The 14,950-nt window shown below is 41.6% G+C and overlaps 1 protein-coding gene across 3 annotated transcripts in view; it reads left to right on the plus strand.

Moving 5' to 3' along the window:
- Positions 1–14,950, plus strand: part of LOC128053894 (protein GOLM2) — an 87,962-nt gene that overhangs the window by 26,685 nt on the left and 46,327 nt on the right. For all 3 annotated transcript variants that reach the window (XM_052646379.1, XM_052646380.1, XM_052646378.1), the window contains exons 2-4: positions 4,532–4,586; positions 9,755–9,857; positions 11,316–11,406. In XM_052646379.1, the coding sequence (XP_052502339.1) occupies positions 4,532–4,586; positions 9,755–9,857; positions 11,316–11,406 (249 nt within the window). The remainder of the gene's footprint in view (positions 1–4,531; positions 4,587–9,754; positions 9,858–11,315; positions 11,407–14,950) is intronic.

Raw genomic sequence — 14,950 nt, forward strand, 5'->3', positions numbered from 1 at the left:
AAACTAAACAACAAAATAAAAGTACTGTAGAAGGGAGAGAGCTTCTGGGTCTAATGATCTACCGGAGGCCTCTGAGTGGACCTTTGGCAGCTCTTTTCAGAGGCACATGGAAGGCGAGGTGAGCAGCGCTGTGGAGCTGGCGGTGACAGGAAGTGAGATCAGCTGGGAACTGGTGCCTGCTGCTAGCACTAAACGCTGAGGATAAGATGTTCGTGGGACTCCTGCTGCAAAGACCGAGAGGGACAGTGGAGAACATGAGATGTGCCGTAGAGGGGGTCTGAGAAGCTAACTGGAAAATCTTTACCCGGCCAGAGAATGAGGTGGGAAATAAGTTCATTCTATTTGAATTAAGAAAGGCTTTTATTTAGACAGGCTGTGGTTTTCTCTTTAATTGTTCCAGAGCAGCTTTTGAAATATGAGGACTGTATATATGAGCTGTTGGGATCAGCGTCTCCATCCTCAATTAAAAAGGTTGACGAGAAAATTAAACTGATAAGAATAAAGTAGCACTGCTCATAATATCCTTTAGTACCTTCATAGTCTGTAGAGTGAATTTCCTCTTCTCTATTAAAAATATTTTTAAGAGTTTTAGGATATGAAAGAGACAGTCCAGGAAGCTGAGGTCCCTCATAGGCTAGTATTCAAAAATAGCATCTCTCTAGCTGTTTCAAGAGTACAATTTAAAAGAGAATACAGAGAAGCCGGAATAGCATCATAAAAATGAATTAAAAAACCAAAGAAATGAAAACTTGTTGTAAACAAAAATGAGGGATAGCTGTGGTCCTTGGAGGGGTAAAGAATGCAAAAGGAAACTGCATCATGGAAATGCAGTAACCCCCGTATCCACAGGGAAGGTATCCCTAGAACTGCCCGTGTATACCTGAAACCACAGGTAGCCTAAACCCTAGATTAGTTAGGTTTTTACATTCGGACACGGCTGAGCGACTTCACTGTACACACATACATACCTGTGATAAAGTTTAATTTCTAAATTAGGCCAGTAAGAAATTAGCAGCAACAATAATAAAATAGGACAGTTATAACAACATCCTGAAATCAGAGTTACATGAATGTGTTCTCTCCCTCCCAGAATGTCTCTCACCTGACTCACCTTGTGATGATGTGCGATGAGGAAATGACGCAGCGTTAGGCTGCTCTTGGCCTCCTGGTGATAGGTCAGGAGGAGCGCTTGCTCTCCTGGTGATAGGTTAGGAGGAGGAGCGCTTGCTCTGGGTGATCTCGGCTGTGAGTCGGCTGTTAGCAGCAGGCGATGATGATGGTTAGGGATCCCAGGCGCAACAGACCGTATCAGCCCAGATTCCACCACATTACTCGTAACGGCACGTAGTTTAAAACTTAAGAATTGTTTCTTTCCTCAATTTCCAGGCCACAGTTGACTGCTGGTAACTGGAACCACAGAAAGCAAAATCACAGATTGGAGGGGGGCTACTGAAAAAGAAGTGGGAAGAAAATAGACAGAGACTAATTAGAAGTTATTAGAGAGCAGCCCTTCGATCGCAGACCACACAGCTGTTGGTGTCAGCTTTTCCTGCTGCCTCTTGCAGCTTTTCATCAGTGAGCTCATTCCCATGGTTTTAATTGCCTTTTGTCTGCTGCTGCTGCTAAGTCACTTCAGTCGTGTCCAACTCTGTGCGACCCCATAGACAGCAGCCCACCAGGCTCCCTCGTCCCTGAGATTCTCCAGGCAAGAGCACTGGAGTGGGTTGCCATTTCCTTCTCCAATGCATGAAAGTGAAAAGTGAAAGTGAAGTTGCTCAGTCGTGTCTGACTCTTAGCGACCCCCTGGGCTGCAGTCCACCAGGCTCCTCCATCCATGGGATTTTCCAGGCAAGAGTACTGGAGTGGGGTGCCATTGCCTTCTCCTATTTGTATGCTGCTGCTGCTGCTGCTAAGTCGCTTCAGTCGTGTCCGACTCTGTGCGACCCCATGGATGGCAGCCCACCAGGCTCCCCCGTCCCTGGGATTCTCCAGGCAAGAACACTGGAGTGGGTTGCCATTTCCTTCCCCAGTGCATGAAAGTGAAAAGCGAAAGTGAATTGCTAGTAACTCTCAAATCATTTCAGTTCAGTCACTCAGCTATGTCCATCTCTGTGACCCCAAGGACTGCAGCACGCCAGGCCTCCCTGTCCATCACCAACTCCCGGAATTCACTCAAACTCAGGTCCATCGAGTCGGTGATGCCATCCAGCCATCTCATCCTCTGTTGTCCCCTTCTCCTCCTGCCTTCAATCTTTCCCAGCATCAGGGTCTTTTCAAATGAGTCAGCTCTTTGCATTAGATGGCCAAAGTATTGGAGCTTCAGCTTCAGCATCAGTCCTTCCAGTGAGTATTCAGGACTGATTTCCTTTAGGATGGACTGGTTGGATCTCCTTGCAGCCCAAGGGACTCTCAAGAGTCTTCTCCAACACCACAGGTCAAAAGCATCAATTCTTCAGCACTCAGCTTTCTTCACAGTCCAACTCTCACATCCATACATGACCACAGGAAAAACCATAGCCTTGACTAGACGGATCTTTGTTGACAGAGCGATGTCTCTGCTTTTTAATATGCGGTCCAGGTTGGTCGTGGCTCTTAGGTCAACTCCACGCTCACAGACCCAGCTCCCTATTAAAGATCTCCTCTTGGCTGTGTCATGAGTGCCTCAGATTCACTGGGTTCAGACCTGAAGCAACGCCATCTCCCCACGGCTCCCTCCCATTGCAGGCCTGCTTCCCCCGTGTTTCCCTGAGGTGGAGTGCTGCAGTCTCACTCCCCTTAGTCCCTCCCTCTAGAAACCGAGACGTGACCCAAAGGTTCCCTCTTCACTCCTCAGTCTAATCAGTCAGTCAGACTATCCGTCGTTCCCCTTTGATCTCTCACATATATTTGTCTCTTGTCCTCATCCTGTCAGTTCGGACTAGGGATTGGCAAACTTTTTCTATAAAGGGCCAGCTGGTAAATACTTGGACCTCCCAGGTGGCTCAGCAGTAAAGAATCCACCTGCAATGTAGGGGCCGCAGGAGAAGTGGGTCTGATCCCTGGGTTGGGAAGATCCCCGGGAACCCGGTATTCTGGCTGGAGACTTCCATGGACTGTATAGTCTGTGGGGTTGCGAAGAGTCAGATATGATTGAGCGACTAAGCGTGGAATATTATTCAGCAATAGAGAGAAGTGAAATATTGATGTGTGCCAAGTTGCTTCAGTTGTGTCTGACTCTGCAACCCCGTAGACTGTAGCCCACCAGGCTTCTCTGTCCATGGGGTTTTCCATGGGGTCCTCCAGGCAAGAACACTGGAGCGGGCTGCCGTTTCCTCCTCCAGGGGTCTTCCCTGCCCAGGGATCGACCCCGTCTCCTCTGTCTCCTGCACTGGCAGGCAGGAAGCCCAGGGACATTCTGCGGATTGAAAAGAGCCTCAGAAGGTCACATACCACGTGATTATATTTATACAACATTCTTGAAGTGATAAAATTACAGAGATGGGGAACAAACTGGTGGTTACCTGGGATCAGGAATAGTGGGGAAGCAGGATGGGTTTGACTGTAAAGGATAGCATGAGGGAGATATTTGTGATGGCAGCAGAGTTCTGTATCTTGAGTCTGGTGGTGTTTCCACGAATCTATACGTATGATAAGACAGCGTAGAGCTATACCTGTTGGGTCAGTGTCAGTTTCCTGGTTTTGAAGTTGTGATGTACCCACTGGGGGAAGTTGTGTGAAGGGTATATGGGACTTCTCTGTACTATCTTTGCAATTTCCTATGACCCTAAAATTATTTCAAGATGAAAAATTAAAAATTTTTTTCTTTAGAGATTTAAGTGGTATGTAGCATAATCATTTGCCACTCATGGTACTGCATTTGATCAACGTAAATCAATCTATGCCTTTCAAAATAATGTCACTGTTAAGATTGACAAGAGAACTGTTTGTAGTGATACTGTAGTTGGACTTACAGTTAGCTGAAACCTGTATAAACAAGAACTGAGTCACTGTAGTTCGTTGCTTGATATCCTATCTGGGACATGCCTTGTCTTAATTCTTGAATTAAGTGGTAAGGCTTAGTCTGAGCCGTGTCTCGGTGTGCTTTCAGTTCCTGGCCCTCCTGTGTGCTGGCTTCTAGAGGACAGCGACTGCAGCAGAGAGCCCTGTATAATATCTGTCCTCTTGGGGGAGCTTGATGAACAATAAGTACTTCCGACTTGGCATTAATTCTTTTCTTAATATAGAGTTGAAAATCTTCTGGTAAGATTTTGGAAAAAAATCTGATTTTTTTTTTTTTTCAAAAAAGCAATATTCACCTCAAACTTTCAAACAGTGTTGTACTATATATTAAGTTAAATGAATATTCTTATGCAAATTTAAAATGAATATTACAAAATCAGAACTTACAATTCTCTTTGGAAAATGTGGCATACGTAACTTAAATATTTTTCTTTTGTACTTATTATCAAGCTCAAAGTGAATATGAGGGGGGAAAGGTAAATATGAGCAAAACTACATATTCTTTAGTAAAATTAAGACAATTTTTTTTCAGGTTAAACTGCAGAACAACATATCATATCAGATGGCAGACATACATCATTTAAAGGGTAAGAAACTTACTTACAAATTACAGTTCACTAAATGTTTAAAATCCTGAAGAATTAAGAAATCCTCAACTCAGACAGCTAAATGAAATAGAGTTTTGAACAAAGCTCCTCTGATGGCAAAACATGTTTCCTTTTGTCTTAAGAGATAATAAAAAAATTTTAATGTTGTTTTATATATAATAAGTACAAGTTAAAATTTGAGGTCTGCATTTTATTCTTGTGCTGTGGACAGATTTCATACAATGAAATGTTAAAAGAATCTTTAAAGAAAATTGCGGTGTCGCTTCGGAGACTGTCAGCTTGCTGGGGAAAGGGTTAGGAGCGATCCCTCTGTCCTTTGTCCAGCCTGCTGAAATAGTCCACTCGGTTCTGGGAGTGCTTTGGGCAGGTCCCCAAGCTCAGTAGTTTAGATTCCCTGGGAACAAGGAAGCCTGGAATGGAAATCAGGGAGTCTGGAGGGGGATTGGACAGATGAGCAGTGTGTCTGCTTCATTCTGATGAAGTGGCTGTTGCCCTCCAGTCGCTAAGCCAAGTGTGGCTCCTTAGGACCCGATGGGCTGCGGCACGCCAGGCTCCTCTGCCCTCCACCGCCTCTCGGAGCTTTGCTCAAGCCATGTCCGTTGAGTTGGTGATGCTGTCTATCCATCTGCCGCCCTCTTCTCCTTTTGCGTTCAGTCTTTCCCAGCATCAGGGTCTTTTCCCACTGAGTCCGCTCTTCACATCAGGTGGCCAAAGTATTGGAGCTTCAGCGTCAGTCCTTCCAGTGAATATTTGGGGTTGGTGCGGTGATAGGAGATGTCTAAAGCTTTTATGAAAAATAATAGTTAGAGAGAACAAGCTCTATACCCTGCTCGAGTTACTTCATGCTATCCCTGGCCTTTGGAACTTGGGGTCTAAGGACTATCCCTCTTTTCCTTCACACCCTGTGATTACAACACTATGATTTTAAAACTTTGCATGCAGTTTCTCTGAATTTATCCATGTGGGTAGTACTTGCTCTCTGATTTCATACGTTTTTCTTTATAACCGTTTTGAACCTCTGTAGGATTAGGTAATGTGTTGTTAACACTCCCTTGAGGAAGCCAGCCTGCGCTGGCTAATTCATGCAAGCTTTGGCCCTCACCAGGCAGAACCGCTAGGGGCAGCCTCGGCGGCTCACAGCCCAGACGCGGGGCCACTCCCGGCGCGCGGTCTCGGATTTGAGCCGCTCTGGTCTTCTGTTAGGAGCTCGCCTTCCGGGCGGCCACGGCTGTCTCTGTGGCATCTGTGCCGCGCTCGCCCCTGTTTGGCTCACAGGCGTGTGCAGGATGGCGCAGAAGGCGGCGCCCCGCCAGTGCTGCTGGCAGCTCGCACTTTGTGCCAATGATTCTGCTTGTCGTCAGAGCGATTTCTCACTAAATAGTGATGGACTTGGGCTTTCCTTGTATATGTCGGAGAAAATGACAGCCCGTGTTACTGAGTAAAAATCTTTACCGCACTGTGTGTCCAGAGTTGAAGTAGGTCTTGAGATGTTTTGAAATTTAGGTGATAGACTTTAGCAAAGAAAAAAGATTTGATTTGAGCTCATAACTGTGCAACTTTTGGACTCGTGAGATTGAGTTTCATTCATGTGACTTTTGCACCTTAGGAACTATTTCTACTGAAACTAACTTCTTGACAAGTTGACAGTATAATCCATATTTGCCTGTTTTCATTGACATTAATGTCAGTTATATTGGAGTTAATACACATCAGATTCTTTTAAAAAAAAACCCTTATGATAATTAATATTTTCTTGGAAATAAAAAGATTGGAGTTGTTTTTAGTGCCTGAGAAAGTAAATTAACATCCTAGTATACGTTGATTTATTTAGAATAACTTACCCTTTTTTATGCCTATCACTGAAAGAAAATTTGAAATAAAAATGTTTGAAAAGTAAGTTTTTTTTTTTCTGGCTTTAAAAGCTCATCCTAGGCAACCCCTTTCTCAACCATATCCCTAATCTTTTGAAGTTAAGTTGAGGGATTTTGGCCATGCCCTCTATAGCATGCGCTGCTGTTGCTGTTATTGCTCGTCTGGACAGTCGGCCTTGGGTCTGATGCTCTTTAAGTTACGCGGAGCATTCTGCTGTGCTGACCTTGAGCAGCCTACTAGACAGAGTATCTTTGGGTTCAAAATAAAACACTTGGCACTCAGCTGGAAGTCAAACTGATACAGAAAACTCCCATCTTTACTTTTGCTTTTTGGTCTGTTTATACCCCACCCCACCCCCACTCTTCCTTGGCCTTGCCATGTGGCTTGTGCAATATCAGTTTCCTGACCAGGGACTGAACCTGGGCCACCGCAGTGAGACTGTAGAACCCTAACCACACCCAGGCAGCTCTACTGTTACCCCTTTCAAGTCTTTATTTTAAACTGTTCAAAGCACCAATCAGCTCCATGCTTTATATTCCTTTCCCTGTACTCAGACGGGTTCAGTTCAGTTCAGTTCAGTCGCTCAGTCGTGTCCGACTCTTTGCAATCCCATGAACTGCAGCACACCAGGCCTCCCTGTCCATCACCAGCTCCTAGAGTCCACCCAGACCCATGTCCATTGAGTCGGTGATGCCATCCAACCATCTCATCCTGTCTTCCCCTTCTCCTCTTGCCCTCAGTGTTTCCCAGCATCAGGGTCTTTTCAAATGAGTCAGCTCTCTGCATCAGGTGGCCAAAGTATTGGAGTTTCAGCTTCAACATCAGTCCTACCAATGAACACCCAGGACTGATGCCCTTTAGGATGGACTGGTTGGATCTCCTTGCAGTCCAAGGGACTCTCAAGAGTCTTCTCCAACACCACAGTTTAAAAGCATCAGTTCTTTGGCGCTCAGCCTTCTTTATGGTCCAGCTCTCACATCTGTACATGACCACTGGAAAAACCATACCCTTAGAACCTGGTACTTTACATGCACTGAAATTAATACTGTTTTTTTTTTTTTTTTTTTGTCAATTGAATTTTAAGCCTTTTATCTCCACTTAAAAATGGAAGACTTTATTTCCTGATAAAGATATTTCAAATACTGTTAGTGAGAAGCATTTTGGGGAAGCAGAGAAGCAATTTCAAATCTAGAAATCATACATACCTCACTTTCATTCTGAAGGTAAACTTAGCTGTTTAGTGAGTTTACTGTATAGGAAAAAGAAGCCTGAAGGGGTCTTGTAGATCAGCAGTTGGGATCCATTACCCTTCTGGTTTGACCTTTTTTTTTTAAATTGAAGTAGCTTTTCAGTTCTGGAATCTTTGCTCGTTAACTCTGTCTATAAGCTACGAAACTTTTTGTCACTGCCTTCTGCTAGGATCTCATTGTTCTTTAGAATCAACATCCATAGCTGAGGGTTCTGCTCCCTCTTACCCTCTGCTTCTTAGTAGGTGGGACCAGGGAGCAGGTGACAAGCTGAGTATGTGTTTCATGGATACCTGGCCTCATTTGTTACTTTTATCTGAGGTAGGGGACATGACTGGAAACTACAGAGATCAACCATGTTTGCATATCGTAGAGTTAATAGAGCAGGTCGAGAAATTTAAAATGTGACTTGGGCTAAACTCACAGAGACAGGGAGTAGAATGGTGGTTCCAGGGTTTGGGAGATGTGTGGGGAACATGAGGTGTTGGCTGAAGGGTACAAACTGTTAGTTACAAGACGAGTAAGGTTTGGTGATCTATGATGATTACAGTTAACAATATTGTGCTATAACAACGCTGCATTGTATACTTGGAAGTTGCTGAAAGAGTAGGTCCCAAATGTTCTCACCACACACAAAAAATGGTAGTTATGTGAGACGGTGGAGGTGTTGGCTGATGTGATCGGGTAGTCATTTTACAGCGTGTTGGTGAATCAAATCAGCATGTATGCCGTGAACTCACATAGTGTTATACCTTAATTAAAGTTTTAAAATAATAAAAAATGTGGCTTGAATAGGCAAGCATAATTATCAACTACAAGCATTTTATGTAAATCATTTACATTTCATATTTGATTATTAATCCTGTACAATAGCTATTACATGCATGTTGTTAAACTTTATATACCTCATCAAGCATTCATGTGACTTGAACATTTTTATTTGTTATTGTTACTGTAGTTATGATTCCACAATAAAAGTTGTAGAGAAAAAAAAATGCGCTCAGAATCCCACCACTAAGCTTAATCACTGATAGCATTTTGATGTAATTTTATTCTTATTTTTTACATGGATATATTTATATTAAAAGTTTATGTTTATATCTGCTTTTTAAAAACTTACAAGGATTTCTGGGTGCCTTTAAAGTAATAAGACTAATTTGTTAAGCCTTCTGTGAAAAGCAGATGTTATAATATTGGCATATTATAGTTAGAAATTATATTTTAGTCTTAATAAGTAGATGTTGCTTATATAGAATAGACCTCTGTTCCCATTTATGAAAATCAAGACTCTCTTAATTACTGCTTTTGCTTAACTGATAAGGCTGTTGGCAGATTTTCTCTTCCTTGGCTGGATTTTTTTTTGTAGGATTCGATGGAACAACTCTAGAAAACGTGACGCCAGTGGTTATAGATTAAATGTTCACAAACGAGCATCTGGCTCAGCTTTTAATTTACTATCCAGTTTGAAATGTCATATTATTCATTACAACTGAAACATTTAGCTCTGGTCCAGAGATTATAAGCTTTGTAAATGGAATCTTGGTGTATGTGGATGTAATTCAGTAGCAGAACTGGAAGTCAGATCTAAAGAGATTGGTACCTAAGTTGGGAATCAAATGTGATTTTAAAATGAATTCTGCATCCATAGCCAACACATCTAAAAAATATGATTTCCCCCCTACTTTCTAAAGCAGTTAGGTTTAGAAAGAGAGGCAGCTCTTCATGGTTTGCTTCCACAACTTAGCATATGGTCTATATAATGTGTAAAGATGTATAATTTTAAAATATTTCTGATTGATGTGAAAGCCACTGAGGCTGTCTTGTTTTAAAAATAAATTTTATTGTCTATACATGTGTACGAAAGGCAATTAAATATGGTACTAGTTACGTAATTTAGCTTCTCGAGAGGATGAAAGCATCAATTGAGGCCTGTGTGTGGGTTTCGGAGCCCCATCCCTTCTTAACAGGAAGCAGTAGAGCGAGGAGGCCTCATTCCTGTGCTCTGTTTTGTCTGCGTTCTGTGGGTAGAGCAACTTGCTGAGCTTCGTCAGGAGTTTCTTCGACAGGAAGACCAACTGCAAGACTACAGGAAGAACAATACTTACCTTGTGAAGAGGTTAGAGTATGAGAGGTAAGATTCTGCATGCAGTAAGTACCTATGAACCTTGAATATTTGTCCAACATTCAGGCAATTCATTTCCTTTCTAGAGTCTGTTTTTCTTCTCTTCTTTAATTTTACTAAGTCTTTCAAATTCCTTTTCTAAAAAAACAATAATAAATTCCTTTTCTATTGTCTTTGTATGTGTCTGTGAAATCTGTTTTATTTTGATAGCTTGAAGAACATGAAAATATCTCATACAAGTCATGTTGAATCTACCCTTGTAGACATTGTAAGACATTGTAGACTTTGTAAGACAGGAAATCGTGTAAGAAATCGGTTTTACAGTAAAAGGTATTTTTTAGGTCTGCATACCAAAAATTAGATTGATTCACCGTATTTTAAACTGTTTATCCATTTCTGACATCTTACTCTTGCCGGCTGTCAGTATGCGTCTACTACATACGTGGTTTTAATCTAATGGTGTTCAGTAATTTTCCATGTATCTTTAGGATTAAAGATTGACATACTTAGAGGTAATAAATTAGTCAGTATATTAGTATGCTAGAGCTTTTTTACTCTTTCCCAATTGCTGGACCACTGTAGGAGTTTTCCTTTTCTCACTGTTATGATTATCAACTGGAAAAATCTTTGTGCAAAAAGGATTTTTTTTTCTTCTTAGGTTATTTCACTGATTATATTCTAATACAGAACTTCTGAGATAGAATGTTTTATTGGTCTTATCACATATATGAAAGATTGCTTTGTAAAATGACTATACTAATTTATACTGTAAATGTTTCCCTGTAGCCCCACCAACATTGACTTTTATAATTCTAACTTAATTTCACTAGTATAGGAATAAGGAAAGTACTATATATACATACAGGATGCTTAATTTGCATTTTAAATGGTGGAAGGTAACATTTTTCTGTGTATCTGTTGTTTCTTTTTACATGAATGATCTTTCTGTGTTCTTTGCCTGCTTGTCCAGTTGAAATTCATAATTTTATCTGTTTGTGCCTTTACATTTTGTCTTGCTGGTTGCATTCTGTCTTTTTTATTAGTTTTTTCCGTTCTTGCTCTTTTTATGGTTTAGGCTTTTATTATTGTGTTGAAAGTATTGGGTTGGCCAAGAAGTTAGTTCGAGTTTTTCATAACATCTTACAGAAAAACGCAAACAAACTTTTTGGATAACTCAATACTATTTGATGACTCGTCTGCTGCAACTGCTTAAAATTTCTTTTTAAAAATTCATCTTTCTAATTTTTTTTTTAATTAGCTTTATCAATATTTTCATCCTCTATTAAGGATTCAGGTACTTTAAGAATTCTGACTGTGAGCTGTCTTCACGTCTGCTCTCTGCCCTCTCCTATCCACTCTCCTGCTGACTGAATGCTTTATCCATACAGATGTATGTTTTCAACTTCTAAACATCTTTGAGAATCTACCCAAGATATGATAGTCTAAAAGAATGACTTTCTAATTTAGTTTTCAGTGTGGACAACAGATCAAGGAGTTAAGAGCTCAGCATGAAGAAAATATTAAAAAGTTGGCAGCCCAGTTTTTGCAGGAACAAAAGGTAAGTTTTAAAAATACTTAAAATATGTTCTTGTTATAAATCTTATAATTTAGAAGTTAAAATTTGTATTTTTGTCATAAAACATATTTTTAAGTATTTTAGCCTATGTAATTCTAAAAATGACTTCAGTGGCTTTAGTACTGAGTAAATTAAACATCTGCAAAAATAAAACCTCAGCTCTTAAAACTAACTTTGAGCTAAATAACTTTTACCAAACTTTTAAAAGTAATTTTTGCTGTTTATTTCTCAGTTTGTAAGTGGATAATCATGTTACTGAAAAATCAGTTACTTCGTATTTTATGCTTTTGAGAAATAGGAAAAAAAAATTGAGAAACTTTTACTTACCAATCTTTGTTGTTTCTGATTCCTTTCTTGAAATACAGAAATGAAATGCTAGCCACTATTTTCATATTTTGGGGATGGCAAATTCTTTTGTTAAGTCATACAGTTCCAGTAGATAAATATTATGGAAGTCTTGGTAGAAACAGAAGGAATTTTAAGTTTACAAGTCTTGACGACACTCGTCTTTCACGCGCTGCAGTTTAGTCTGCCCAGCTATCGTCTGCATAAAGGCTTGTGATGTAAAGAGAGGCTGAAGAGTGAACAGTGTTTTCCTTGGTCTTTGGTGGTCTCACATCTAAAGGACTAGAAGCTCAGGAAACCAGGTTTCCATGCTCTGTTTTTTCACCATTTTGCAACATGATATTGAGGGCATCTTTTTTTTAACCATAAAGTGAAACAGCTGCTGTCTGTCTGCAGCCTTCCTTGCTGAGACGTGGGGTAGGTTGCGGGGAGATGGCAGGCATGAGTGAGCTGCCTTAGTGGGGCTGAGGCCCAGGGGCAGCCAGTAGACACTGCCGGGACCCTGCGTGCGCAGAGGGGCATAGCAGTGGTTTGGCCGAGAGTTTGTTCGCTTTTCCTGTAAGATCTTAACAGGGAAACCTGAGCGAGGTCTCTGAGCAACCCTGCAGAACTGGTGGCCCAGCCAGTAGAGCATCTGTCTACAGTGCAGGAGACCCGGGTTCGAGCCCTGGGTTGGGAAGATCCCCTGGAGAAGGAAATGACAATCCACTCCAGTACTGTTGCCTGGAAAATCCCATGGACAGAGGAGCCTGGTACGCTACAGTCTATGAGGTCGCAAAGAGTTGGACATGACTGAGCAACTTCACTTCACTTCACTTCATAGAACACAAATGGAGAAGGCAATGGCACCCCACTCCAGCACTCTTGCCTGGAAAATCCCATGGATGGAGGAGCCTGGTGGGCTGCAGTCCATGGGGTTGCTAAGAGTCGGACACGACTGAGTGACTTCACTTTGACTTTTCATTTTCATGCATTGGAGAAGGAAATGGCAACCTGCTCCAGTATTCTTGCCTAGAGAATCCCAGGGGTGGGGGAGCCTGGTGGGCTGCCGTCTATGGGGTCGCACAGAGTCGGACACGACTGAAGCAACTGAGCAGCAGCAGCAGCAGCAGCTTAGAACACAAAAGGACGAGGACCAGAGGCTTGCTGTTGGAACCGCGGTGTCACGAGCCCAGTGTATAAATAATGGGAGAAGTTCGTTCTCTGCTCCCAAGAAGCAGTATGTCAGCTTTTTCCTTTCTCCTGGCAAGTGTAGTTCTCTCTTTCTGCTCTTCTATTTTAGCCTATTTTTATATTGTTAATTAACTAATATCCTGTCCCGTTCTTTGCCCTTATCCTGCCCTAAATGGAACAAGGTGGAGAGAAATAGAGGTGCTTAACCTTAAGTTCTCTTAAGAGAACGTCTTTCTAGGATGACACACCAGCGCCTCGTTCTGCTCCTCATCCTCCGTTTGTATTCTTCAGCTACCATGACTTAATTCTGTGAAATCTGAGTTGTTTTTCACAGGTACAAATCCATTATAAGCTATAAGAAACAAGCATAAGGTGTGTTCAGGGATTTTTTTTCTTAACCAAGTACATGCCTGTCTTAGAAATTACTCTAAGGAAGGGGTCAGCAAACTAACTGCAACCTCCTGCCTTTTTTTTCCATACTGCCCATCGGCCAAAAAAAGTGGGTATTGCATTTTAAAAATGGTTAAAAAATCAAAAGACTGTTTTATGACATGGGAAAGCTGTAAGAGACTCGAATCTCAGTGTCTAGAAATACAGTTTATTAGAACACAGCCACCCTCATTTGTGTACTGCTTTCCTGCTATCATAAAGGAAGGTTAGTTGTTACAGACCAGTGGAGACTTGGGTTCCCAGGTGGCTCAGTGGTGAAGAACCCTCCTGCCAGCACAGGACACCTGGAAGACACAGGTTCTGTCCCTGGGTTGGGAAGATCCCCTGGAGAAGGAAATGGCAGTCCACTCCAGCATACTTGCTTGGGAAATCCCCTGGACAGAGGAGCCTACAGGGGACAGTCCCTGGGGTCGCAAAGAGTCGGGCACAACTGAGCGCAGAGGAGACTTAAGAAGGCCTGGTGCTGAGATGTGGTGCAGTGAAATGCGAGTGAGTGAATTAGTGCACGCAGCGTGACGTCCCGGATTGGGTCCTGGAACAGAAGAAGGCCTTAATGGAAAAAGTAGTGAAGTCTAAATGAAGGCTGGAGTTGAGTTAATAATGTACTAACGCTGTTTTCTTAGGTTTGCAAATGTATCATGCTAATGTGATGTTAACACTAAGGGAAATTGAGTGATTGGTAATTACTTTTCTATAAATTTGAATTATTTCAGAGTAAAAACTATGTTTAAGAAGGAACTAGGTGCCCCCTTACCAAATCAACAATATTGCACTTAGAAAGCCATCCTATTTTGTTAATTGTATTTATTATTGTCCATTCGCAGAAAACTGTTGTGTTAATAGTGAATCAAAGGACAATATCTTTGCTAAGTGTTTTAAATGGAGAAGTATTTTGGACCAGTAGTTTGTTGACTTTTAAATTTTGTTTGTTTGTTTTATCCATATCATAAAGCTGTGGAGTACGTACTATGGAGGTTGCCTTATAATGTGGCATTACAGCGAAAATGCACAGAGATGCAGGACGGCTTAGGTTGTGTACCTCATGGATTTTCTCACCTTTGGTCTTTATACTGATATGTTCAGAAATTTCAGTTTATCATGTCATGCACCAGCAGTTAAGCTCTGAAAATTGGCTATTGCTGATCAAGTTCCCAAATCCTGTGGGAGTAAGAAAGATGGTTTCAATCCCTTTCCACACGTCTCCATCTTTGTAATCTTGAACAAACTATAGAACTTCTTTAAGCCTCAGTTTTATTTTGTTTTCCTTAAAACTGTTCACTATCTCTACTGGAGGACAGGCTTGAAAACAAGTTGCAAACTGTGAGACATGGCAGAAGTATTGCCTGGTCCACCGGAATACCTACACTTGGTGGTCGAAGTGCCCGTTCTTCATTGTGACAAGTTCTCGCCACTTGGCTCCTGTGTTTCTGGAGTTCCTGTGGATTTCGTAGCACCGTTGTTTTTTATAACGTTTCCAGTGGTTACACTGCATAGTGCTTTAGAGTTGGCAAAGCATTTAATGTTGATATTATTATGCGTTAAATATTACTATGGCAAC

Source organism: Budorcas taxicolor, chromosome 10 (genome assembly GCF_023091745.1).
Source record: "Budorcas taxicolor isolate Tak-1 chromosome 10, Takin1.1, whole genome shotgun sequence".
Classification (NCBI taxonomy): Eukaryota; Metazoa; Chordata; class Mammalia; order Artiodactyla; family Bovidae; genus Budorcas; species Budorcas taxicolor.